The following is a 26,371-nucleotide window of genomic DNA, read 5'->3' as shown; positions in this document are numbered from 1 at the left end:
ACCTGGAACAGAACGGCGCAGACACATAAGACGAAAGAATCGCGTTTTGAAGGTCTTTAGCAAAATACCACAGGGGAATTAAATCGATTCTTATTATCACCTTGTCCATGGGGATTTATAAAACACTAAGTACGGAATTTAACGTTAGATGGACGCATTGTTAAAGACCTCTATATCAGTATAAAAATGTGGTTTTATAGATACTATGATGATTACCAAAGACAAGTAACTTTCAAAACTTAATATACTTTAAAAATTATATCATTTAACTTCATCCAAACATTTAAATATACATTGTATAAAAAAGAAACTTTACGACATTTACATCGCAAAATAAACATCATAGTACAAAATGTTAACATGCATGCACATCAATTACACATGACAAATTGCCCCCATGATCAAAATCCTGTTTAGTTATTTATTGTCAGTGAAATTAAATTAATGAAATACCTTTTATTAAGACTTTCTTTTCTCAAGCTACATACTGTAATTATACCGAGTTATTTAATTTTTTTTTTTTTAAATACTTCATTTTTTATCTAACAAAATATTTGATTACACGAGAATGTATGACTGTAAATGCAAATTATATTACAAATGCGGATCAACTAAAACTCTTCAGAAATAATTTAGGTATTGGTTTAATAGTTCCTTTAGGCATTTATAAGCAGATTTTCTATCAAAACATTATTAACAAAAACATATGTACTTCTGCCGCACGATAATTTAAACGACAGTAGTATCGTTTGATTATGGTTCTCATGCACCGTTGGACTCAAAAAGGTTGTCAATGATAGAAGACAAGTGCAAACTTAAATGTTATACGAAACTATTTTCTGTATTGAAACGTATCATAATTACAAAACAAGTTATCGTTTGAGTTTTCGTGCGGGATTTATATAAGTATGCCCCAACGATAACGCGATGTTTACAAACATACCTATAAATAGATTGAAATGAAGCATAGGGAATTCAATATTTTTGTAATTGGTCAAAATGTAATTTAAAATATTTCTTGCTTGCTTGCATACCAATTACAAATTAGCTCAGTGGTAAAGCATACTGAATATGTTCATCAGATCTTTTGCCGTGTGGGTTCGAAACTCACTGCAGTTAATTTTCTTTTTTTATTTTTGCATAAAAAATATTCCTTCATTTTCAATATGACACGACAGCGAACTATCTAAGACCGATATGGCAGATGAGAAAAGTTAAGGTTCTTGTAAAGCCTTTTGAAACCACCCATCGGATGAATTTTTGTTTTAGTATTTTTTTACGCCACATAGGCCTTGGTTTATCATAAAGAATAAACCAAACTGTTCATAAACGGTAGAAGAAACTTTCAAAACAGGTTATTCTCTTTTGAAAAACACATTTTGTCCGGTATCACATGTACTTCGACGGTTCATGTTCTATTTGTAGACGATATCAAGCTTCTTTTTTTGAAAAGTATTTTTGTCATTACTTTTATAATTATTGTGTGTGTAACATATTTGTCCAGGTACTCCGGGAGTTGAAAGTTTTACAAACCATGTACATTTTTTAAAACATGCAAAAATTGCAAAATGAAAGTAGAGCTGTCAAATTGACAACAAAATAACCATGATGTTTCAAACAATATATAAGTTTACTATTTTTCATTTCCCAGAGTACTTAGATAAGTAATGTAAGACACACAAAAAAAACAAATTTAAAGAAAAAAATATGTTATGAAAAACGGAGTCTGAGGTATATTTTAAAAATACGAGGTGGAGTAGTCCTAAGTGAATTTTACGACAAAATACAAGTTACCAAACAAAATGACTTTTATAGAAGACATTTTCTACTTCTTCTAAACAGCTCCATATATATATATGAAGTTATGAATATTACGGGTCCGTCAGGTATAATTTCCAAAATAAAAATTTACCCGAGGGCTGGTCTCAAACGCCTTATATTATCCTTAAGTGATATTAGTTAAATCCATGTATTAAACCTATAAATAGGTAGTGAATAATGAACATATGTTATTATGCAGATACAAACCATCAAAGAACGAAACGAAAAATACGGGAAACCGAATTGAAAACGGATAGGAAAAGCAAAAATAAAATATCGGAAAAATTGTCATGAGGATTCGAGCCCCCATTCAAATCGATTTGATAATTTGCTATTGGTATCTGCATTCTACCCGACTGAGCTAGTTTGCAGTATACTTGTTTGGCAGTTAAAATGAAACAAATACTGATATTTACTCGTCAGGTATTGCACAAGGAATATGAATTGTTGTTACATCTATTACCATGAAATGGACGCGTCCTCGCGTTTGCGCGGGAATCACGTTATCATTGGGGATTAGTACATTCATTTAGTACACGCTCTTATAACAACTCAACAGATAAAGTATCTTCATGAACTCTGTATATCACTTTAGGTTTCTATGCACATTTTGTAAAGACAATATAATTATTCCCCTGTTATAGCATTCTCGAGATTCCCTCCATAAATTGCTAGTATGAGAATGATTCCAAATCCAGTTAGCATGCCTAGATTCTGGAGCAGAAATATAGTCCCGGTGCCGATAAGCTTCCTGTTCTCCTTGCGTTCTCCGCTCGCACACATCTCCGGCATCTAAAACACAAAAGGTGTTTACATTTTTATTAATATTTTGCTTCATCCGGGTGCAAGCATAATCCAATAATAAGCTTTATTTTTACTACTTTGCTTTAATAATTAAGATACTGGTATTGTTTAATCACCCCTATGGATATGGTGCCTGCTTTTTAGTTTTGTATTTTGGAAGTGTATTTGATATGCAGGCTCTATAACCTGGGATCTCTTCTCTAAATTCCAGTTTATTTTTTTCTCGTTTAGGGCAAAACCATTATCTTAACTGGGGACCATACGCCGCTTTTCATGGAATTGCACTCTGTGTTTCATTGAAGGTTCCATGTGCACTGTCGTATGAATACATCTACGGAATGTGTCTTTATTATTTTCTGGTACTTATAGCATGTGTTTATATCAATCAAACCGAGCCTGCAACATTTTCGTTTATGTCGTGTTGGGCGCCCTGTGGTTTCCCACTTTTTTTCTATCTAATTTATCCCCTGAAATGTGTTACTTCGAAACTGTCGCTTTCTCGAAACACTTTTTTGGAGCATTTCTTGAATGTAAATAAACGCAGTAACTGCACTACAGACAAGACCATTGAACTTAAGCAAACAGACTTTTACGAAACAAGCATTTTACTTCTGAATATTCTGTACAAAGTCGTGCCCAGAAGAGATACTTCATCAAAATCGGGGAAATGTTTATAGTAACTGTATAACTAACGTTAACTAATCATGTCATAGGAGAACGTTTCGCGCACTTTCGTGAACTTAAGAACAGAATTGACAACAAACAGACACACTGAAATTCTTACCATATCAACTAGCGCAATATAAAGAAACATTCCCCCGGCAAAGGCAAACACCCATGTATGAGCTGACTCATTTTCTCCGAGGAAAATACCGACGACCATTCCGATATATATCGTGCATGCAGATAGAAAATTGTAAATAACAGCCCTCTTCTTTGACAAACCACCACTGAGTAACACCGCAAAGTCCCCTGCAAATATAATTGTAAAACTCATCAAAAACGCTCTATGAAGAAATGTGCTTAGAATACACGAAAAAAATCATGTTTCAAGTAAATCTATACGTTGTATATGTTAACAAATCACAAACACTGATTAGTGTTTCTCCTTTTTATGAAAGTTTTGCGATATAGCAAAAGAAAATACATAAAGTTTTACTTGTGGCTGAATGAGGTTTATGTGTACAATAAGCTTGCCTAATTCATGCGGCAGTTCTTCACAGAAAACTGCAACTGAGACAGATACGCCAGCCAAAACACTTTCTGTAAATGCTGCTCCTATGGACACGCCGTCTACAAAGTTGTGCACAGCATCGCCAAATAAGATCATCCAAGCTACTGGCGCAGTGTGCTTCCCATCCTGTTCCGTTAGGTCTTTGTTACATATACCCGTCACTTCCGTCTTAATCTGAATAAATACGTATGAGACATGCTTGAAACCCACACACTAGAACATATTCATATGAAAACGCTATTCAATCGCTATTCAATCACTGTTTAATCTGTGTCATCGCTTTTTAATCGCTGTTTATCGCTATTTGGTCGCTATTTATCACTGTTGTAGAGCATCTACATAGTGGAACCGTGTGTGCTTTAGTGTGTTTAGCAAAATCTGCCTGTTGTTATACAGGTCTTGTATTCTTAACCATGGATTATGAATATAAAAATAAGATGTTTGCTGAAAGAACGGGCAGCATGAAACAAACTTTTATTTCAGATTGTGTGTTAGTAAAATGAGAACTGAATGCGTAATCATATACTGTAACAATGTATTGTGTTTTTGCCTAATTTAAATAAAATATGTACATCTAATGAAAATAAGACAATTCTAAATTGATATAGAAAATATCTGTATCACTTTGTTTCAAGTCATTTCTTCTTGTAAAATTTCTAGACTGCTATGTTTAATCATTTTGCAGAGGTATGGGCAGATTTTATAAACTTACATCTGTACCAGTGCTATTTGCAATGTCTTTATCTGTCGTTTCTGCAACGGTATCTATACCAGAATCGCGTGACGTGTTATCTAGGTCTGTATAGTTTGGAACTCTATTTTTCGAATCCACTGGTAATGATATAAAAGATATACTATTGTCCGTCTCTTCCACTGGTTTCCTTCTCTTTCGCTATAACGAATAATAAAGTAATAGTATATGTCAAGAGAACTATTTAGTATGCATCATAAAGCACACTTCATATGAGTACTACATAGTATGTGTCATAAAGGACGTTCTAAGAGTATTATTTAGTGGCCATCATGAAGCACATTCTAGGAGTATTACCTAGTAAGCATCAAAAAACACACTCTTCAGAGCACTATACAATATACATCATGAAGTACATTCTTACAATACTATTTAGTATGCTCTATAAAAGTTCTATATAGTATGCATTATGAAAGACTCGATATAAGTGTTATATGGAATACATCATGAAGTATCTTTTCGTAGTACGGCATGGTCTGCATCATGAAGCAAACTCAATACTAGTATTATTATAATATTGTATGCACTCTGAAGCATACTCTAATTGTACAATATGGTACGCATCTTCAGAGTACTGCATAGTATGCATCTGCAAGAAAACTGTTGGAAACTGGTTGGACAAGGCTGAAACCGCGATTCCGAAAACAATGCGGTAGGTTCATCATACTACATAAAATGAAGATGCTATATATATAAATAATCAAACGAAATGTGACAGTAACAGTTTTCATTTATTTATAATATTAATTACGAAAATGCTAAACAATATAATAAAAAACCGATTTAACGTGTAAGTATCTATCATATAAATGCAGGATGCAGAACGTGTTTCGGCGATGGATTATATAAATTAACCTAAGTATAACAAAAACCTCCAGTATCCTTTTGTGCTGAAAATAGACACCATTTAACAAAACCTTAAACGTGCAGATTGGATGACATTAAGTAAACAAGGAGTAAACACGATTACATAACTTTATCAAAGGTATACATCAGTACATTGTAATCGTCACGCTCGATTTCTCAAACCACATCCTCGTTTTTCACATCTCCGTTATGGTAACAAAATGCTCTGTATTTGTAAATAATTGATTACGGAAATTTGAATTTCAATGACTTTTGAAATAAAATAAACCAATGCAAAGAAAAATCACTTTGAAACAATCATTACGTTGGCCAGAACACAAGAATGTCAGACAACTTCCCGATGCGAAATACTTATTAAATCGCAAAGTATTAGCGGATTTTACAGTTTTATGGAGTCATTGTGGGTTCCATGTGCACCGCCGTATGAACACACCTGTTGATGTCTCTAAAATGTATTTCAGTACTTATAACATGTGCAAAATGTTGCGTTCAGCTCAACCCGGGGATTGGGGGCGTAGACGGTAGCAGTTTTCCCACAGCTGTCAATGAACAGACTCAATAAAACCGAGACTGCAACATTTCCTTTTTGTCTTGTTCGGCGTCCTGTGGAGTGCCCATATTTTGTACTGAATCAACATTAAAAAGACAGGAAATATTATACCTCTCTCCAGCCGGTGACCATTTTCAAAACTCTTTCTATTATGAAGAATGAATATATAGCTGTCACCATTACAAGACATTTCCAAACATAATTATGCTCGTTCATCTCTTGGTCTGTGAGTTCCAATGCCTGAAAAGCAAACAAGTCTTAACCTACATACATTTTATATTTTACACCCTTTATTATGAGCTATTAATATCCATTTATTTAAAAATTAAAACAAAATAAGAGATAGTAAGAGATAGAAATATTTTTATTACGTCAAGCTTACATTTGCACGAGTTTTCGCGGGTTACAAACAGAAAATAATGACAGTTTTATCCAGGATTTTGTACAAGTAGATATACTGAATTTATCCGCAAGGAGCTTGTGGAAAATGATGAACTTTAGACAGGTGAGAGGCTGACAAATTAGCAAGAAAAGCAGACATTTCATTCGCTTCAGAGGTTTTGAGCTTTGCCTACAGAGCTACTTTGGTGTAATCTTCAAATATATTTTATCTAAAGGCACTGGAACCATAATAACAATCGGCATTTTGCGTTCGGTTACATATTCTCCGTTTCTGATTTTGGCATTCACTGGATTTTTGACAAAGCTATTTTCTCTTATGACCGAAGAATGTGACAATAACATATGATAATACGTACAAGTAAATGTAAGGAAACTGCCAATTGTAAATACGGGTCCACTACCTTCAGCCCCAAAACACCGACATGGTAACTATACATCATTACTTAACCTTTACCCTGTTAAATTTCTAAAATGGATTGGTCAATCATTCAGTTTGCACAGTACCACTTATTATTCAAAGGAGAGTTCACTAAAGATTTACTGACTGAATAGCGAACAGTGCACGGACGTGCGGGCTGATTTTGGTCTGCACTGGTCGCAAAGGTAGAATCACTTGCCGCCAGCAGGCTAAAGGTTAAAAGAATACCTAAGAAGAACAAAAGACCTCAGGCTCGGTTTGACTGACTCTGTTAATAAAACGTGATAAAATGTCCACCAGCTATCATTTATATTAGCGCTGGCTGAAGCTGATCTGTTTTATAAAGAACAATTAACGGCTGAATGATCTCAAAATACCACGAAATAGCAATAATCATTTTCAGTTGTGAATAATGAATCTTTTATACGTTCTACGTTAAGAATCTGTTTTTGCAATTCTCACCGAATGAACAACTTATAAAACATATGACATAACAAAATGTCAAATGACAAAAAAACGGTACTGAACCAGTTGATGTGCACCAAGAATGTGTTAATCATCTCTGCTTCTTGGGAATATATCTAATTGTAAGGCAGATGTTTCGTTACGTCTAATCTAATGCAGAGATTAGCAATAAAATGCAGCTTTATTACAAACCGTAATTTACGATTTAGCATGTGAACAATGTGCACTGTTAAAAATGACCTTGCAACGAAGGCGTATTGAAGTGATTTCATGATACAATGTACGCATTATAAACCTATGTAATGATTCAACGTATGCCGTTATTTTAGTTAAACGTCAAGGTTAATGCATGTTGACAAAGTGCATTTTAGATGATACGTAGGTAAACAATAATGTGGGTTGGTTAACAAATTGATTAAAATATAAAACAAGACAACAGGATAACCAGTACCTCCGGTGCAAGGAAGAGCAGACTACTACCAGCAAGTGTCCCAACAGCTAGCCCTACCATAAATATCAACGCTTTCTTGTAGTTCACACCATGAACGAATGGGAGAGCAAGGAATCCTCCAAGAGCTGCCAGTACAATGACGGATGTACACAGAATTCCGTATCCCCAGGCTTCAATATAGATAATAACTCGTTACACTTACAGAGTGTACTCTCGTCAGAAATAAGGCATTTAAGCAAACGTTTGAAACAATTATTGTTAAAACTCATTTTACAACGTAAATATAAGAACTCTTTAACCGTAAAGCTGCAATCGTTAACAGTAATAGATCACTTGTCTAGATTGGGTAATTTTCACAATGGTTTTAGTTCTGGTAATAATCATTACCATCATTAGTATTATTTCATCATTTCTTATTCCCACCATCTTCATAATCATCATCATCAGCAGCAGCATTTTTGGTGTGCCTATGTAACCTTGAACAAACCAGATTCTACAGGAAATATCATTCGTATTTTACTCAAGAATAAAAGTATTAACTTTCAACAACATAGATAAGATATTAACTTTCAATTGTTGTTGGTGGTTCGTCGTGTTGCTGAGCTCGACCTTGTTGAATGTCAACATTCTGTTTACACACTCTGCTTTCTAAAAGGTGCAGTAATATCATTGACATGGTGGATACCTCTTTATCACTTGTGTTGCTAGAAAGGCCGGATAACTTGTACACATCTGTAGGGTCTAAACACTGAAGATATAGGAAAAATACAGAAATGAAATTATTTTTAATTACTTATATACACACTCAGCAGTAAATGCTCATATATGCATGTACTATTCTATGTATCACTGTCTACATGTATGTGCGGAAGATGAAGGATTTTGAAGTTGTCAAAACTCAAACATTTAAAGATAACTTAAGAATATGTTGTTTCTTCGAATGTCATTTTATAGGATGATTCCATAATCATGTAGAATGAATGTCAATTTAATGTGTAGAATTCATTGTTTATTTGATCGACTTAACGGCGTCAGAACAAATGGGAAATAACTGTTATAACTGGTATGTACTAGCAGCCAAACTCCAAAGTTCTCGGCATAATAATCAGTCTTAAAATTATTCCTCATAACTTCAGTTTATTATATCTATAAAAACAAATCAATTGAAATGATAATACCAAACATACATGGTTAAGTTATTTTTAAGTAAAATCATTTTAATCTGTTTTCAAATGTATGATATTTAGTTAGTGATATGTATAGTTTGTCGTTTTTATGACATGAAAAATACACGCCATGCATAATGCCGTCATACTGTTTTCATTACGTTCTTAACGTCACGTCTCTAAATGCCTTCGGTGACTTACTTAAAAGCATTGTAAGTCTTGAAGTAGTGAAGACATTTTCAGATTTTAAAGGTAAAACAATGTTCTTTATATTTTGTTATCTTAATATGAGCCGTGCCATGGGAAAACCAACATAGTGGCTTTGCGACCAGCATGGATCCAGACTAGCCTGCGCATCCGCGCAGTCTGGTCAGGATCCATCCTGTTCGCTAACAGTTTCTCTAATTCCAACAGGCTTTGAAAGCGAACAGCATGGATCCTGACCAGACTGCGTGGATGCGCAGGCTGGTCTGGATCCATGCTGGTCGCAAACCCACTATGTTGGTTTTCTCATGGCACGGCTCATATTTGATTATTTGTCACAAATACAGATTTTTGTCATGGAAAAGCCCATACATATATTTGTCGTTCTGAACGGCCTGTACATATATTTGTCGTTCTGAACGGCCTATACATATGTTTGTCGTTCTGAACGGCCTATACATATGTTTGTCGTTCAGAACGGCCTATACATATGTTTGTCGTTCAGAACGGCCTATACATATCTTTGTCGTTCAGAATGGCCTATACATATGTTTGTCGTTCAGAATGGCCCATACATATATTTGTCGTTCAGAACGGCCCATACATATATTTGTTCGTTCTGAACAGCCAATACATGTATTTGTCGTTCCGAACGGTCCATACATATATTTGTCGTCCAGATAATAAATCAATAATATATATTTTACCCTGTCCAGAAGACAACTTTCTTGCTCTTGAGGACTTCCAGATGACATATTTGCCAAACAGTCTAACACTGGTTTTCTGTAAAGCCTGTCCCATAACAAATCGTTCATGGAATAAAATCCTTCAATTTCCCTAACAGTGATGTTAGATCCATCTCCTAACTGTTTGATTAGTGATGTCATAAAAGTATATCTTACTTCATTATAGGAATACAACTGACCGCGTGCTAAAGCAAAATTATTTTCAATTAGAATCAAAGCCAAAAGTACACATGAGAATTTCATTAACATATTCAATGTTTAGATAACAAAATGTCTATTCTTATTCCTCGAGTAATTAAACAAGTAACTATTCTTTCCCAATTAACGTTCTGTTTTAGATATATAAACTGCACACCACACATAAAGCATCTGTTGTGAACGTGACAATATTCATACCATTTACGGACTACGTATGCAAATCAAGAATTGCACATTTTTTAGGATGAACGTTAATGTGTGTTGTTTTATACTCAACAAAACTTCTAAATATAATGTTTTTGTGTTATTATAACGATATAAGGTCTAAGCCTAATTTCAACTCTATGTCCTTCATATATATTTGTATAATTTAATTTATACGTGAAATACCTTAGGGCTGATTGACCAGGTCAAACATGTTCCCACTTACGTGTTAAGTCAACATGATCAAGATGGTATTTGGTGTACCGAGACGGTCAAGTAAAGGTGAGGCTAATAATAACTATGTCCTCATGTCTAGACTGTTAAAGGTCACATACATCTTATAAAAAAAACCCTTGCCACAGTATTGTTGGGCGCACTGTTTGCTAGACACCTGTAAGGTTAATACGTTATTTCAAGCCACCAATTCGCGTCGGATGTGCTTTACTTTAGAACTTGGAACTGCTCATATTTTATCAGACTGTTTATATTTTTAAAGCTTGTACATACGTAGAGAAAGAGACTCGCGCTGATTTATTCTATCATCCAATAAAGGAACATATTTGATATAAAATCTGACTGTGTTGTTTTGTTGTTGCAATCTCTTCTTGAATCACCAATGAGCTTTGTTGACCACTGAGACACAACACGAAGAACTATACTGATCAGACCAATTAAGTATCGATAGGCTATCGGTAACATTATTAAAGTCACACAACTTCAATATTTACAGCATGCACTCTTTAATTACCATTTATTGTCAAAAAAAGTTATACAAAATCTTAACAAAAATAGTCGCAAATGCACTATGTTGGTTTTCTCATGGTGCGGCTCATATAACATTTCCATCATATTGTAAAAAACAAGGAAAAAGCTCCAAAAGTTAAAGTCACGTTCCTAGAACGCGGCCTTCACAAAACACATCTCGGCAGCCTTGTTGCAGAAGTGTCTTCAGAATTCTATAAAAAAAAAAAAACAGGTTCAGAATTTACCTGTCAAATGACTGGTCAAGCATACAGTTTACATCATAACGTAAACTGTAAAACTAGATGTGTAATTTATTTGATTACTTGCAAAAAATGTGACATACAGTATGTGGGACAAACTAAGCAACCTGTATCAAAACGCATGAACAGTCACCGATTTGATATTAATAGTTTTACTGACCCTACTTTTTCCTCAATGGTTGCATCACATTTCAATTTACGAGATCATTGCTTAAAGGACTTTTCTTTTATGCCTATTGATGTTGTAAGAAATGACATTGATCGTCTCTGCAAAGAAACAGTGTGGATACATAAACTGAAAACGCTCTATCCAGATAGTTTAAATTCTAAAGTTTTATTTGATATTAATTGACCAATTAACTACTTGTATTGATCTATATATATAGATATGTAATGCCGAGTATATTGTTGTTTTTTCCTATTTCTGTTTTTTATATAAATAAGTATAGGAAATTATGTATAAACACTATCCGACAATTTACTCGGTATGTTTGTTAAATTCGTTTAAAGAAACGTTATTTTGAATTCATTTAACATTGTAAATAATGTAGATCTAAACTTTGTATACATTTTACCGCCTTTTTACGCGACGTTGTTTAACGACGTCACGTCCGTTGTTTTTAATGTTATTCTTCCCTGATGAAGGCTTAACGCCGAAACGTTGGAAGTTAATAATTATCTATGAACAAACGCTACACGTGTTGTTGTTGATTTTTCCTGTTTATTCAGAATTCTATAAAATTTTAAAGCAAAATCTGAATTCAGACATTAAAATATAGTTAAATATTCTCGAAGTTTATGATAGCGATCGTCATGTGCTAGAAGGATGTTTTCGGCAATATGATAAACGGCTAACACGCCATTTGTTATTTTACCAATATCATAAAAAATACTGAAATTACTTCTTTGCAATTATGCTAACTATTAGACCAACATGTTTTAATAAAGTATCTTAATTTCAAAAATATCAAATCGCACAAAGATGTAATTCTATTCGTTTTACTATTATGCCCCGTTTTTAAAATGTCACAAAAACATTAGACAACGAGTGAATATAATGCTAGAAAATGGTTATATTTCACCCAAACATGAAATGCTCTTTCAATAACAAACGACAATGTCGAGATTTATTTTGTTTTTGTTGCCATTTTCTCCCCTTATAACATTGTTTGCTACTTTGTACATTCTAAACATTTTACTGTATTTTTGTGACTTTTCAATAATGAGTTAAAGTAGTAAAATCTGTAACATGTTTGAATTTGTTGAACTTAAGATATGTTATAAGAATTTATTGTTCTGAGAGAGTTAAAACAACTTTCCGTAATTTTTAAGATATTGGCAAAATAACGAGTGGCGGGTAAGCTGTTTTGTTGATTATAATCATATTGATTACGTTCATTGAGTAAACGTTCTAGCAAATCTAATTGATTATAAAATATAATTGATCCCAGGCTATATCCCTTTCTAGTTTAGGAAAATTAATAAAATTATCTCTTATCATATATTTTAGATGGATGATATATGAACCGCGCCATGAGAAAACCAACATTATAATGCATTCATTTGCGACCAGCATGGATCCAGACCAGCCTGCACATCCGCGCAGTCTGGTCAGGATCCATGCTGGTCGCTAATGGTTTCTCTAATTGAAATAGGCTTTGAAAGCGAACAACATGGATCCTGACGCGCAGGCTGGTTTGGATCCATGCTGGTCGCAAACGCACTATGCTGGTTTTCTCATGGCGCGGCTCATATATTTAGATACAGCGTGATATAAATATGAAAATGAGGCAACTACCTGTGCCCTATATGAAACTATCTCGTAAGATATAATATACCTGTAACAAAACAAAAAGGAATATTTTATAAACAAACAAAGATAATATTGCGGAAAACCACAACATTACAGATGTAAATATAATCATAACAATCAGAGTCCATCTCTAGATCCGGTTGTACAGTTGTTTTACTCTATTATTAGTAATCTAATTATGTTTTAAATGAGACAAATTTACGTAATTAATGTATTCGTTTCAATTCGTCGTTAGTGATGTTGCCGTTAATGTCTTGTAAACAATCCTCTACCATTAAATCCTGGACATCCTTTTTGAAAATCATTCCGTGCATCTGAATAAAGATATGATCCTAATATTTACATTAGTCATCTGTATTTCATTGAATTGCAATTCTGAAGTCCGGAGCAAGGTGTCCTTAAACATCACAGAATTTTCAGTTTTTTACCCAAAATAGGCTTAGATATATTTTGATTATTTTTTTTATAAACTGCACCAGATTTCACTGATTATAAATTTAACAGGTATAAAACTTTATGATGATATTCGTTATCTCAAGAAATAGAATCTATATAACCGGACAAAATACCTGTAGAGATGCATTGTATCTCTAGTGGGTCTACACCAAGATAACAGAAAGGCTTGATGAGACTACTACATGAAACATAACAAAGAAACAAAAATTAATATCCTGTCTGACAGAAAACATGAAAACCACAACAAAGCAAACATTTTAAGTTCAACCTCTGTCCTATATCCTGTAATTACTCTAGTTTTTTATGTGTGTATTTTTTTAAAATCGTATTGACGTAAACAATTTTGTACTTCCCGTTGTTTTAAACAAATGAAAGTCCCGTTTCAGTCGAGTGGAAAACGCTTAAAAGAAAAGCGAGACGCATTTCAAAATCACCTTCTCTCGAGATAAAATTATATTTGCCTTGCTGAAGCTGACTAAAGGTAAGTTCATTATTTTATTAATAAGTCTAAAGTTTTCCAATTAAATGGTACTGAATTGTTGTTGTTTCTTTTCTCGAAAACAAATAGCTCATTGTTTTCCTTATATCCCTATTTATTAGACAGTTTTACTTTTAATAACTAGGCAATGTTGTGATGAATCAAAATTTTACTCGAAATGTATATCTCATTTTCATAGGCTGTTTCTTTTCTCTTCGTGATTTCTTCTCAACGTGTTAACAATTTATCTTACCGGGAATCACTTATACTGGATATTTCGAGTGTAAACAAGTTTTATCCATGAAGAAGTTTAATCAAACCGGGTCTACTACATTTTCATTTCAGTCATGTAGGGCGACCTTGTGTTTCCACTTCTATTATTTTACCTTAAAAATCATTTCAGCCACCCCGTACTTCATCTAAGATCTCGTACTTTTGGATCCGTTTACTGCTTTTGCATAACAGAGGTACGCTTGAGCCGGATGTAGGGCGGGGCACATTTCATTACCTCTCATTAACAAACTTTATTAAACGGAATGCTATTATTTTGCTAGTTTGATTGAATAATTTGCTTTATCACATGTTTGACGTCGCGGGAGTTTAATAAAGCCATTAAATAAAAATGATAATACACTAGTGTAATAAAGCTTTGACGTCGACGTCATTTATAGTATAGGAGACGTTGGTCAAACTGACTTGTTTATATAGTAAAAGAAAGTCGAATTTTTAATGTTTCAACAAGAAAGGCTAACAAGTGACATTCCACATTGAATTTATTAAACTCGTTGAATAAAATTAATAAAATTCTCGGCAGAGCCTCGCATTTTATTATTTTATTCAACTCGTTTAATAAATTCAATATGAAAAGACACTCATGTAATATCCTCTATTTTAAAGAAAAATTAAAATATTCTCTTTTCAGATAACCAAGAATGCAGCTGTTGATACTTTTTGTTCTATTAACAATTACAGGACTGTCCAGTGCATGTTCATGTATTGATACATCGGTACATGAAAAGTATTGCAAAGCTGATTTTGGTATGTATTGCAAAATGACACACTTTTGAAATCGCAATACGTTACTTTTATGCTTTAATTATTTAAGTAGTACTTGGAATTTGAATATGTACTCAGTGTTGTTATATTTTCTGTTCCTTTATGACAATGGAGCCTGTGTTAGAGAGGCCTGAGAGTAACAAACTCTGGCTTTGATTCTGCCTTTGTTTTGTAGTACCTGCATTCTCTGGGTATTCAGTTAACTTTAAAAAAAGAAATATGAAAAAATACTTCTAACTTTTAATCCGTTCTATTTCGGTATTGCAACAAAATAAGTATAATATTTAGCGCTTTAATCTTTTAGTAAGAAAAAGGTTTGTTACTGCAAAAGCATATGCTGAAAGAACGCGAAAGCTTGTGTTTAATTTATATTACGTCATATGTACACATCTAAAATGATCGCTTCCAAGTCTTGATCGACACGAAGGATACATGCCCGTATTGCCAAGCTTTGCAGTGTGATTAAACAATCTGTTACAAAAACTGAAAATTGATACTGACGGACTAAAATTTATACCAGCTTCTGAATCAATGAAAGAAAGAAAATCACATCTGACAGAGAGCTTATGATTTCTCGTTGTAATGCTTATCCTCACTGCTGTTGAGGAAATATTTTGTTTATTAGTGTAATCTAAACAAATAACGACATAAAGCCAACACTTTTATGCAAACGTTGTAAGATTTCATCAAAAGTGGTTATGGTCCGCCTATTTTGAGAAACATTTACATCTATAAAAGATTTCATTAGAAGAGGTTATTGTCCGTCTATTTTGAGAAACATTTACATCTATAAAAGATTTCATTAGAAGAGGTTATGGTCCGTCTATTTTGAGAAACATTTACATCTATAAAAGATTTCATTAAAAGAGGTTATGGTTCGCCTATTTTGAGAAACATTTACATCTATAAAAGATTTCATTAGAAGAGGTTATGGTTCGCCTATTTTGAGAAACATTTAGGAAATAATAAATCTGTTCCTATATTTTATCAGTTAATAAAATATGGGCAGGAGTTTGGATGCGTAATAATTAAATCACGAGTGCGCAGCACGAGTGATTTAATTATTCGCATCCAAACGACTGCCTATGTTTTATCAATTGATAAAATTATTGGAACATATTTATTATTTCGATTCTAACAACGCAAATAATTCGCATTTTACAGTACTACATTTTCAGCGTAATACGTCATTCGGGTCATATGCTGTTACAATTTAACCCCTATGGTTAGAAAGTGTTGCATAGCCAATGGAACGTATATATATTTGTTTCTTTTTTATCAGAATTTCGAGAAGTATTTATAAATTAGTAATCTAACAGCTCGCAAACTAATTATGAACAGAATCATCAAAATAGGCGAGTTGACCCTGTGTTACGAGTGACGAGATTAACTTTTATATGACGTCACATCATTATGACGTCACCGCTGAATCATAATTAAGCTAATTGAATTCGCTCGTAGAGATCAGAGCGTGTTTTACGGACCTACACATAAGTTAGTATGACTTTTTATTATATTTATGTTTTTTGAAATGCCGTTTTCAACCGTTTGGCCCTGAAATAATTCGTATGTAATGGAACTGAAGTAGAATCTCTTATGTTACAATCATAGGGGAGGGGGGGGGGGGGTGAAATGTAACAGCCAACCATATTTTATCGTAGATTCATGTATAGGCGAATTCGCTATATGTTTATATAGCAATTGCTGCGGATCGTGTTAGAATTACATCTATAAAAGATTTCATTAGAACAGGTTATGATCTGTCTATTTTGAGAAACATTTACATCTATAAAAGATTTAATTAGAAGAGGTTATGGTCCGTCTATTTTGATAAACATTTACATCTATAAAAGATTTAATTAGAAGAGGTTATGGTCCGTCTATTTTGAGAAACTAACACTTATTATTAAAATATTTCATTAAAAGAGGTTATGGTCTGTCTTATTTGAGAAATATTTTCTATTTATTATAAGAGGTTACGGTCTATCTATTCTGAGACAACACGTCGCCTGTGTGATGTTAAGCTCTTTTGCAGCTGAAGGCTTTACTTGATTCCACGGTTATGGACTCTATAATAGGTGGTTCAGTTCTCAATGCTCGCTTGGGTTGAGTTGCACTGTTATGTTTCGTCGGAAAATTCTTGTTGTTTTGCTCAAACAATTTCAAAGTCATTGTCATGAGTACATGTCTGGATGTATCAAACGGTTCTCTTTTCATTTATGAATATATTCTTACACGAGAATGTTCGTTACCATTTCGTAGAGGTTCACTTCGTGGGGATAAATAATTATTTTCACAGTCTTGATGCAGTGAAACATGATAGGAATTAGAGTGAAGTTAACCCGTTCAAATCCCCCAGTGGTGGCTTTGCCATATACCGTGTCAGGACGGTGCCAAAGTGTGTTTCTATATTTGTTTGTATTTACCTCGATATTTGTAGTTTTTTTGTTGTTTTTTTTTTTTTTGTCTATTTGTCATGTAGCCACTGACTCTGTGAATTGCATTAAGTCTTATGTTATTATTTCATTGTTGAAACGTTCCGCATTAAAAGTATCTGTTTATTTAATTGGTGCACATTCTGTTGTTTACCTTTTTAAGCAATTTGGCACTACAACCACTAATATAGTTTTGAGTCTTATTATAAGATTGTCTTAAATTGTTTTATGTACAGCTCATAATTTGTATATTATCATACGTCGCATACATTTTGTTAATTGACTATGTACTATGCCTATACGTTTCGTGTCTTATTCTTGTATATTTTATATATGGCTAACTGTTATGCTGATCGATAAATTTGAAATTTTTAACAGAACAAGTAAGATGTTCAATGTTAAATATTTTGCAGCGGTTCTTGTGAAGGTGCTAAACAATGGACGTGTTAGTGGTATGAATAGAATCTACAGAATTAAACTCGAAGCTACATATAGATCGAATGTAAGTAAATTATTCATTAATCTGTTCCATATTGCTAAATAACGGTGTTAAGTTGAGAAACACCATTGTGTAGAAAAACGTTAAAATCTGTTATATTCATGACAAGTTATAGACATCTCTGACTTTAATTTTCGACCTTCTTTTCCATGTCATAATGTGGATTTGAAATCATCAATTTAGTTCTGCTTATAAACATTGAGATTCCAAATTTTATGAACATGGTCGTTCTATATATTCAAACTGGTATAACAATCAGATGTAAATAAAGCACTGCATTTCAGGTCGAATGTAATGTTTTATAATACAGACTTACTTGTTGGTTATGTATCGCAGACTTTCTTTTTCTTAGTACAGTTTCCCTGAATAACATATTTTGATTAAAGGTAATGGACCGTATTGAGAATCGGCAATTTCCATGTGATTTATCCGTCTTCGATTTCGGCATATTTCAATTGAGACGGAAGATAACTTTTATTTGTTATTGCATGAGCTAGGGTAGCGGCCGATAAATGCTGAAATGGATACGCAAGCTGGTCTGGATCCATGCTGGCCGCAAACGCATTATGTTGGTTTTCTCAATGGTGCGGCTCATTTATACATAGACATGTGTGTCGCCTTTCGTTTGTAAATTTCAACAGTTACAGAAGTAACAAGACTTTTGATGCAAAACACAAAGAAGGAGACAGTTTAATATGTTGAAAACCCGCAGTTGTTTGTTTTTACATGTGTCTTTTCAGTTGTTTCTTTTCTGTTTTTTACCAGTTGTACCCTTACAACGTCGTACGTGTCTGTTGTTTTATGTCTGAAAAATTATAACATTTTTTGGGTTATTTTTCATACTACATATTATTTTGATTGGACGTACATCCGTTCACGTGAAAAAAATATACGTATTAATGTCTCTACCGTATAATACAAAAATAAAACATTTATTATTCATAATTCAAATATAACATTTGAGAATCTCAGGAAAAGGGGATGGGAGGTGCTCCGTGGCCAAATGGTTTTGATCGATTACTTCGACTTGCCCTTCGGGGTATTGGGTTCGAAACTTCGTTTGGGGTATAGATTCTCCCGAGGAGACCATCCAGCTGACTAACGGAAGTTCGGTAGATCCAACAGGTGCCCTCCCGTGCCTGAAATAATACCTTCTCCCTCAATGTTTTTAAAATGCTGTATATCTCATTCCATGTGTTGTTTGTACAGGTGTATGGAAGTGTGGACAAACGCCAGATATTCACTGCAACAAACAGTGCTGCTTGTGGTGTTATCTTACAACGAGGATATTACTATATCCTGACAGGTTTGTGTTGTTACCGAGTAAGAGGGTTTCGTTCTCGCGATATGGCTTTCATTAAAGATATATTTGTATGTGTCTTTATTTTTTCTCTTTCACAAATTTCATTAAACTGATAAATCCAGAAATAGATTGTATACTATTTTATATCTTCAAACACTTATATCAAAATTAGCAAATCACAAGTTATATTCAATAAAATGTGAAGGTTTAATTTTGATGGTATTGCAAGTTTAAAAAATATGTCTTTACTCTGTCATATCATTTTATCAAAAAAGACACATTTGCATTTCTAAGAATACCAGCTTCACAAAAAAATGAATACTTTTTTCTGAATCATTAAACAGGGTATTACCGAACGATCGACGGAGCAAGAAGAATGAAAACTGGACTGTGTGACATACAACAGCGGTTTGACAGGAACCCTAAAAGATTTTACAGACCGCCGAATTGTAATGGTTAGTATCAGATACTGTAAAATAATGAATATTCGTGGGGGAGTAATTTTCGTAAATTATGTGTTTGTGTCGGCGAAATTTAATTCCAAGGAACATAAAAAACTCCTTTTCTTTTTATCTTCATATGATGAAATCCACGGATTCATATCTTCACGGAATAGCCGTTTTGTCTACAAAATCATGTCTTCAAAATTAAATGATTTTACAATATATCACAGTCCTTCATGAAGAAGTTTGACTTAAAGCATGATATAATTACGATTTTCCATTGCCATTTCGTTTCAAGCCGAGGCAGTTCTATTATACAAAAATAATTACATAATGATTTTATAATATGTAAAAAACTTTGCGTTTGGTTGTAAAATGGGTGGCTTATCAAATTAAAGGATTTTCTGTACAGATACAATCTACCATTGTATAATAAGTATAATTAAATCACCTGACCCACCCCACCCACTCCCTGTTTCAGTCTGAAACATAAACCGAATTTGTTACGACTTTGAATCTTTTTCAGGGATCTACTTTCCTAATCGGATGTCAACATAGGTGGTCAGTTTTACGCGATTTGATACAGTTGGACACTGCCCTACACCATTTCTTCCCTCATTTTGCAATGTGTAGAGGGGACCTATTTTATTTCATTTTATAAATTAGACTATGAGAGAGAAACCCATTCAGTCTGTACTTTACACTGAAAAGGTAGCCGAGAAAAAAAAACCTATTAAAGCGTTGAATTGTATTCACCTTTTAAGCTTTTTGTATATTTATTATAATTTTAGTACTGTTGACAAGTATACATTACAACTGCGTTATGAGCTATGAATTGGTAAAACATTTTCATAACTCCTCCAATGTTCCGTCTATGTCAATTTGTTTTGTATATAAATCCTAAATAATTTAATATAAGTACATGAATAAAAAACGAACGCTGAAATATGCTTTATTATTTATTTTCAAACATGACATAGATACAAAAAAAAACAACACATATATAACACTGATATGATTATAAGAATTTAGTGAAGAGAACATCAAATGAAAAGCAAACCTTTATTAATCATAGTCCAGTACAAATATTATCAAATAATTATATTGCTTTCAAGTAGCCGACTTAGATATGCCCCCGTTTCCGGGTCCTTTTCTAAGTTGTTCAGCCATGCTAAAGCAGTATGAAAGTTGACATCGGATCTCCCGTTCTTATGCAGAAAAAATAAAGACAGTCATTGCTAAATTATTTTAAATGATTCTATTCGTATAAACCAAAACCCATTGAAGAATTGCAGAGAACGAAAGTCACTTTATTTAATTTGTTTGTCGTATACCGACGCTAATTACATAAGCGTGTGAAAATTACGCACGCGCCGGTTAAAGGGGAAGCTTGGCGAATGTCAGGCAGAGGTGTGAACAACTTTGTAAACACAAGCCATTCCGGCGACAAATTGTCTGTTCGACTGAATAGGTGTAATTTTCACTGTAATTAAGCCCAGGGGACCACCAAATGAGTTCGAGAGTTCGAATTTTCGAAGTTCGAGCGATCCGAGGTAGAACAATATAGAATAAAGAAGGAATAAATTCGGGACCAGGAGAAGAGTTCGAGCGATCCCGGGTGTTCGAAAGATCCGAGTTCGAGCCATTGAAGTTCAACTGTATAATACTCGTATTATCATTTTGTAGTCCAAAAGCCAGTGCGGGAAACTTCCCGATCGGGAAATCGGGACTTCCCCTTTTTTGTTACTATATTGAGACATTTTTGCCCGTTCGGGAAACAAAACTGCTGTTTTTTAATAGGGTCAGAAAAATTAATCAGTGCATAAGGATATTCAAGTTACAGAGATAATGATAATATCAATGTACATGAGAAATGTTGTTCTAAAATTCTACCGTTCAGAATATCTTTAAACGGTCTTGTTATTTTTTATTTGTCATCCGAAATAAGCATATTTGCTCAATCCTTGCTCAAAGCCTGCATTTCCCGAATTAGAAATGCAATTTCCCAATTGGGAAATGCAGCAGTTTACTGTTTAACTCTTGATTTCCCATTCAGGAAATGTTTAAAGAGGCACCACAAAATGACTGTATTCTTTTGTGTTTCCATGATGGTAATTATACATGCTTTGCATGAAGAAAATGAGAAATTTTAATGACAAGTATCTAGTAAAGAATTGACAGTGACAGATTTTAGGCCAAGAGGATGTGTTTAATGTTTTAACATTTCATTTAATGACTGTAGCAATATGTACAGAAATCAGTGTATTAAGTTATATATAAATCACATTTTGTTTTTACGTTGTATTATAATTATTTAACTATATATTTGAAACTATGCTGAAAACAGATAGACTGAAGAACTTTGCAGATGAAGTTGTCAAAACACATTTATTAAGGAAAGGCCTTAATTGTCCAGCTGAGAACTTGTAGTATAGCGGTATATTACCTGTATTTTAAGAAAGATTTTCACAAAGTTTTCGAGAGTGAAAAAAGTAGGTCACTAGGTTGTGGTGGGTCTTTAAACAAAAGCGAGTAATAATAACTATTTTTATTGAAATTCTGGAAACAAAACATTTACACAAAACTCAAGGCGTGTATTCTCTGTATAATACTGTTGCATATCTTCATTCATTCTTTAGCCTGTACAAACAACTCTCAATTAATTTGTAAATTGCTTCCTTTGACTGATTATTGCTTTCTTCAGTTAGTCTTTCAGTGGATGTTACATACACAGGACCTCTGCCGTATTACCTGATATTTCATTGTCAAAGAAAACTTGGTGATTAACTGTTGCAAAGTTGGTAAAAGTTATGAGATATGAAACCAGAATCAAATTAATCTCATAACCTTTCTTCCTTAAAAACTGTCTCCATATAAAATTTCATTTTCAAACTAATTCATTTTTGTATCCATACAGGTTTTATAATGATCTTTAGGTTCCATACTTAACACTTGCTCATGCATATACAACTGATTTGGATTTTTTCACCTTTTATATCAATGTATGTATCCCTCTGCAAAAGGGACGTTATTGTTCTTAATGGCCTCCCTGACATATGGTAATGATCCAAAAGGAAATATTGTCAGCATCTGCCAAGATTTGCGATTATATCGACAGAGTTTAGCACAATTTAAAGCATTTTTTTTACCTACACATAATCAAAACAGCAAGACTTTTTAAACAGGGTTCAAAGTTTAGTTAAAGAATCATGTTCATTTCAAAGTGACCTAAAGGTGTAACAACCCAATCAAATTCAAAGATATATTTTGTGTCGTCCCTTTAAGCTGTGCTGTTTAAAACCTGCAGTACCACGAATGGAGTCGCTACATTTTGTCATGTATAAGCTTATCTGCACATACGGTAAACTGTCACACAATACCGAGAAATACCCAATGCCGATTCTATTTTGGTTTCTTGTGACATAATATATCTTTCAACACCAACGTCTAAACCATTTCTACGATAAAGTACAAGTCTAACTGAATCATATGAGCTGCAGTCCAAAGGTAAAGCATATAAAATGTGTTATCTTTTTGGTTGCAAAATTTTGTCAGTTTGATAAAATCTGTAAAACGATTGATCGATGCAATCACTAACACCAGTGACATGACTGTGTGTCTGCATTTGCTCTTCATAAACATTTTTTTTTACAATATTGTCCGAACTTTTATATAACTCCCCATAGTTGATGTCATATATACTGTTTATAATATAAGTAACATGTCTCCATGAAGCATTCAACTTCTTGTCAGATTTTCCCATTACTTAATTATTATCAAAAGCTATCATACAGTCAACATTTAGGAAATGTAATGACGTTAAGTGTTCTGAGACAGTTGTTGGATAACTGAGAGAAGGACCTAATTTTGCGTTCAGATATATGACAGATTTACTCTGTGCAGCTCCATACTGAATTAGGTTCCAAATAAAAGACAAAGTTGCTACTAAGTAAGAGTTACATAAACTGTAAATATGTTCAATTGCAATGCATTTGTTAAGTAAACAAGGCTTAGTGCCAATATCTGAAGTAACGCCCCCTAAAAAGACAATAATAGCTTTACTCCGCTTCCATTTATATACTTTCAAGTTGAGCTGCCTTAACAAATACACATCTTTGTACATGGAGGATAGTATTTTAGAGTCATCTATTACAGATTTTGCTTCTGATTTTCCAACGGGGAAACAGCTTCCAGAGCAGATAGAGGTCTAGGTATAAAAAGGTTTAATATTTTTAGACATCATCAACTGGAACGAAATACCTTAAATATTTTACCCAATACTAAAACAATCCCATTAAAATGTTATTTTTATCAGAGCATAATTTTATTATGTTATATTCTATATTTCTGTGGTCCCAAAGCCCTTTTATTCGCTTACAAGACATTTTTTTATATTGATTTGATCAAACCTGAATGATTTTTCATCGCAGATATCAACACCTAGTAGTCATAAATTAACATTACTTTTTAAAAAAAAATATCTTGGATAAAGAAAACAGATTTGAAAAAGAATCAATCAGTAAAAAGTTTTGAGAAAATACGAGCAGACCCTAGTAAATTATGGTTTGTTTTTCTCAAGAAGATAATATATAGCAAAAACAGTCATAAAGAAAACAAACTTCTTATTTCAGCTAACAATAGTAGTACGATCTACATTTTCTATACCCCCACACATTTATGTAGAGGACATATAATGTTGCTGCTGTGACAGTGTCCGTATGTATGTCCGTCAGTCAGACCGTACGTCCCGAAATGTTGTGTGTCCAACTCCTCTCACACAACAAGCCTGATTTGCTATTTTGCTTCATACTTTCACAGATGAACAAGCTAGATGTGCAGATATCCATAAAGGAAGAATTGTTTTTCCGCGGCTATTTTTACTGCAGTTATAGCCCTTTGATGTTTTTTTTTTTACTCTATGGAATGTAGAGAAAAGTCTTGTGTGTACAACCTCTTCCATGCTATTAGCCTGATTTGCATCAAACGTTCACAGATGAACAAATTTGATGTGCAGATGTCCGTAAAGTGAATGTTTTACTGCAGTTATGGCACTTCAAAAGTTTTTGCTATACAGACAGTATGTGGGGCATCTGTTTTCTATGGACACAGTTCTAGTCCTTTGTAAGTTTGTATCTCCATAACCACTGATTGAAATGGATTGGAACTTCGCACACTTGCTCACTGTACAGGTTTTGTAAATTTTGCGTTTTTTACAAAATTATGTCTATTTTTCAACTTTGATAGGATTTTTTTGCTTAGGTTTTTACCTCAGAGTGCTCTAGTTTAAAACAGGTTAATAAACAATGCACAAACAGACTGAAATGTCAATGGCTTTTGTATGCTATGTTTCATTGTTCATACAAAATGAATGACTGGTCTATAAGTTCTCAAAATGCAAATAATGATTTCACTTCTTACATTAGAAAAACATACTCAGTATGATGGCAATAGACCCGTACTAATGGCTTTAAGGTAAAATTTACATTTCTACATCATTTGAAAAGGAAACTCTATTATAAAATCAGTCAGTTATTTAAAGAACAGCAGTTCGGATCTGAAAAGTTATGGTAAATTGTATATAAGCTGCAACTATACAACTTGATCACAGCATTTGCAATGTATGTAATTCTGATATGACAGTGATCTTTATATCAATAGTTATATCGCTATTACTTATATTTGCCCATGATACCAAGACTCTGTTTGTGTTTCTATGCTGCTGTTGTTGAGTATTGTTCATCTTTGCAAATTCTATACAATGGCATCAACGACTTTGTATATTTCACTTGTATACGTTTCTCCGTATTCCAATACTTCCGGCATTGCTAATATTTCAGACAGAATAAATGAAATGGGTTACAGGTTTTTTTAAGCAAAATTATATCCAGCACTTTAGGAAGCCATTTACCTTTCCCAAACGGGAAATTGCATTTCTAATTCGGGAAATGCATATTTTGCACTAACTCTAAGTAGAAGTGCCAACTTTCGAAGACAATAAAAAGATAACAAAATCATTAAAACAAATTCTGAACGGTAGAATTTTAGAACTACATTTCTTCTGTACAATGGTACCATCAATATTTCTGTAACTTGAAAATCCTTATGCACTGATCAGTTTTTCTGACCCTATAAAAAACTGTGATTTTGTTTCCCGAACGGGAAAAAATGTCTTAATATAGTAACAAAAAAGGGGAAGTCCCGATTTCCCGATTGGGAAGTTTCCCCCACTGAAAGCGTTGTCCTTGCAGAAACTATTTGTAACAGCTGTGTTTCAATTCCCTTTAAATTAATTTATTTGGTACGTTCATGTTGCAAACGGTGCTTTAGATACACTGTGAAGGAGCTAAATTGTACTCCTCATTGGCGCATTAATACACCGGCTTGTTAGATTTTCTGGTCCTTTGGGATCATGGAATTCATTCAACATATGTGTAATAGAGTTCCGCTTAAGCCGGTGCTAGGGCGCGTGGGAGGTGTTGCACATTACATTACCTCTCATGAACAGACTCAATCAAACCGAGTCTGCTATTATTATTATTCTTGGTTGCATATTCTGCTTCCAAGGGGTCCTTTTACAGATTTTATTAATATGACCCATTTCTG

General features: G+C 33.6%; 3 protein-coding genes across 3 annotated transcripts; 1 reads left to right on the top strand and 2 right to left on the bottom strand.

Moving 5' to 3' along the window:
- Positions 1 to 1,843: 1,843 nt before the first annotated feature.
- LOC128549905 (metal cation symporter ZIP14-like) lies at positions 1,844 to 3,609 on the bottom strand. Its single transcript, XM_053527658.1, has 2 exons — positions 3,410 to 3,609; positions 1,844 to 2,613 (listed from the first exon to the last, which is right to left on the bottom strand). Exons 1-2 carry the CDS (start codon positions 3,506 to 3,508, stop codon positions 2,449 to 2,451), a joined length of 264 nt encoding a protein of 87 aa, XP_053383633.1. The 5' UTR covers positions 3,509 to 3,609; the 3' UTR covers positions 1,844 to 2,448.
- Positions 3,610 to 3,675: 66 nt separating this feature from the next.
- On the bottom strand, positions 3,676 to 10,280 carry LOC123536235 (metal cation symporter ZIP14-like). Its single transcript, XM_045319225.2, has 6 exons — positions 9,841 to 10,280; positions 8,331 to 8,511; positions 7,764 to 7,933; positions 6,139 to 6,267; positions 4,572 to 4,751; positions 3,676 to 4,033 (listed from the first exon to the last, which is right to left on the bottom strand). Exons 1-6 carry the CDS (start codon positions 10,126 to 10,128, stop codon positions 3,722 to 3,724), a joined length of 1,260 nt encoding a protein of 419 aa, XP_045175160.2. The 5' UTR covers positions 10,129 to 10,280; the 3' UTR covers positions 3,676 to 3,721.
- A 3,610-nt stretch (positions 10,281 to 13,890) lies between these two features.
- On the top strand, positions 13,891 to 20,689 carry LOC123536431 (metalloproteinase inhibitor 2-like). Its single transcript, XM_045319619.2, has 6 exons — positions 13,891 to 14,035; positions 14,955 to 15,070; positions 17,937 to 18,025; positions 19,232 to 19,328; positions 19,670 to 19,780; positions 20,295 to 20,689. The coding sequence occupies exons 2-6, from the start codon at positions 14,965 to 14,967 to the stop codon at positions 20,324 to 20,326; spliced, it is 435 nt and encodes a 144-aa protein (XP_045175554.2). The 5' UTR covers positions 13,891 to 14,035; positions 14,955 to 14,964; the 3' UTR covers positions 20,327 to 20,689.
- The last annotated feature ends 5,682 nt before the right edge of the window (positions 20,690 to 26,371 follow it).

The sequence above is a fragment of the Mercenaria mercenaria genome, chromosome 17 (assembly GCF_021730395.1).
Source record: "Mercenaria mercenaria strain notata chromosome 17, MADL_Memer_1, whole genome shotgun sequence".
In the NCBI taxonomy this organism is placed as follows: Eukaryota; Metazoa; Mollusca; class Bivalvia; order Venerida; family Veneridae; genus Mercenaria; species Mercenaria mercenaria.
This window is presented reverse-complemented; position numbering and strand designations above follow the sequence as displayed.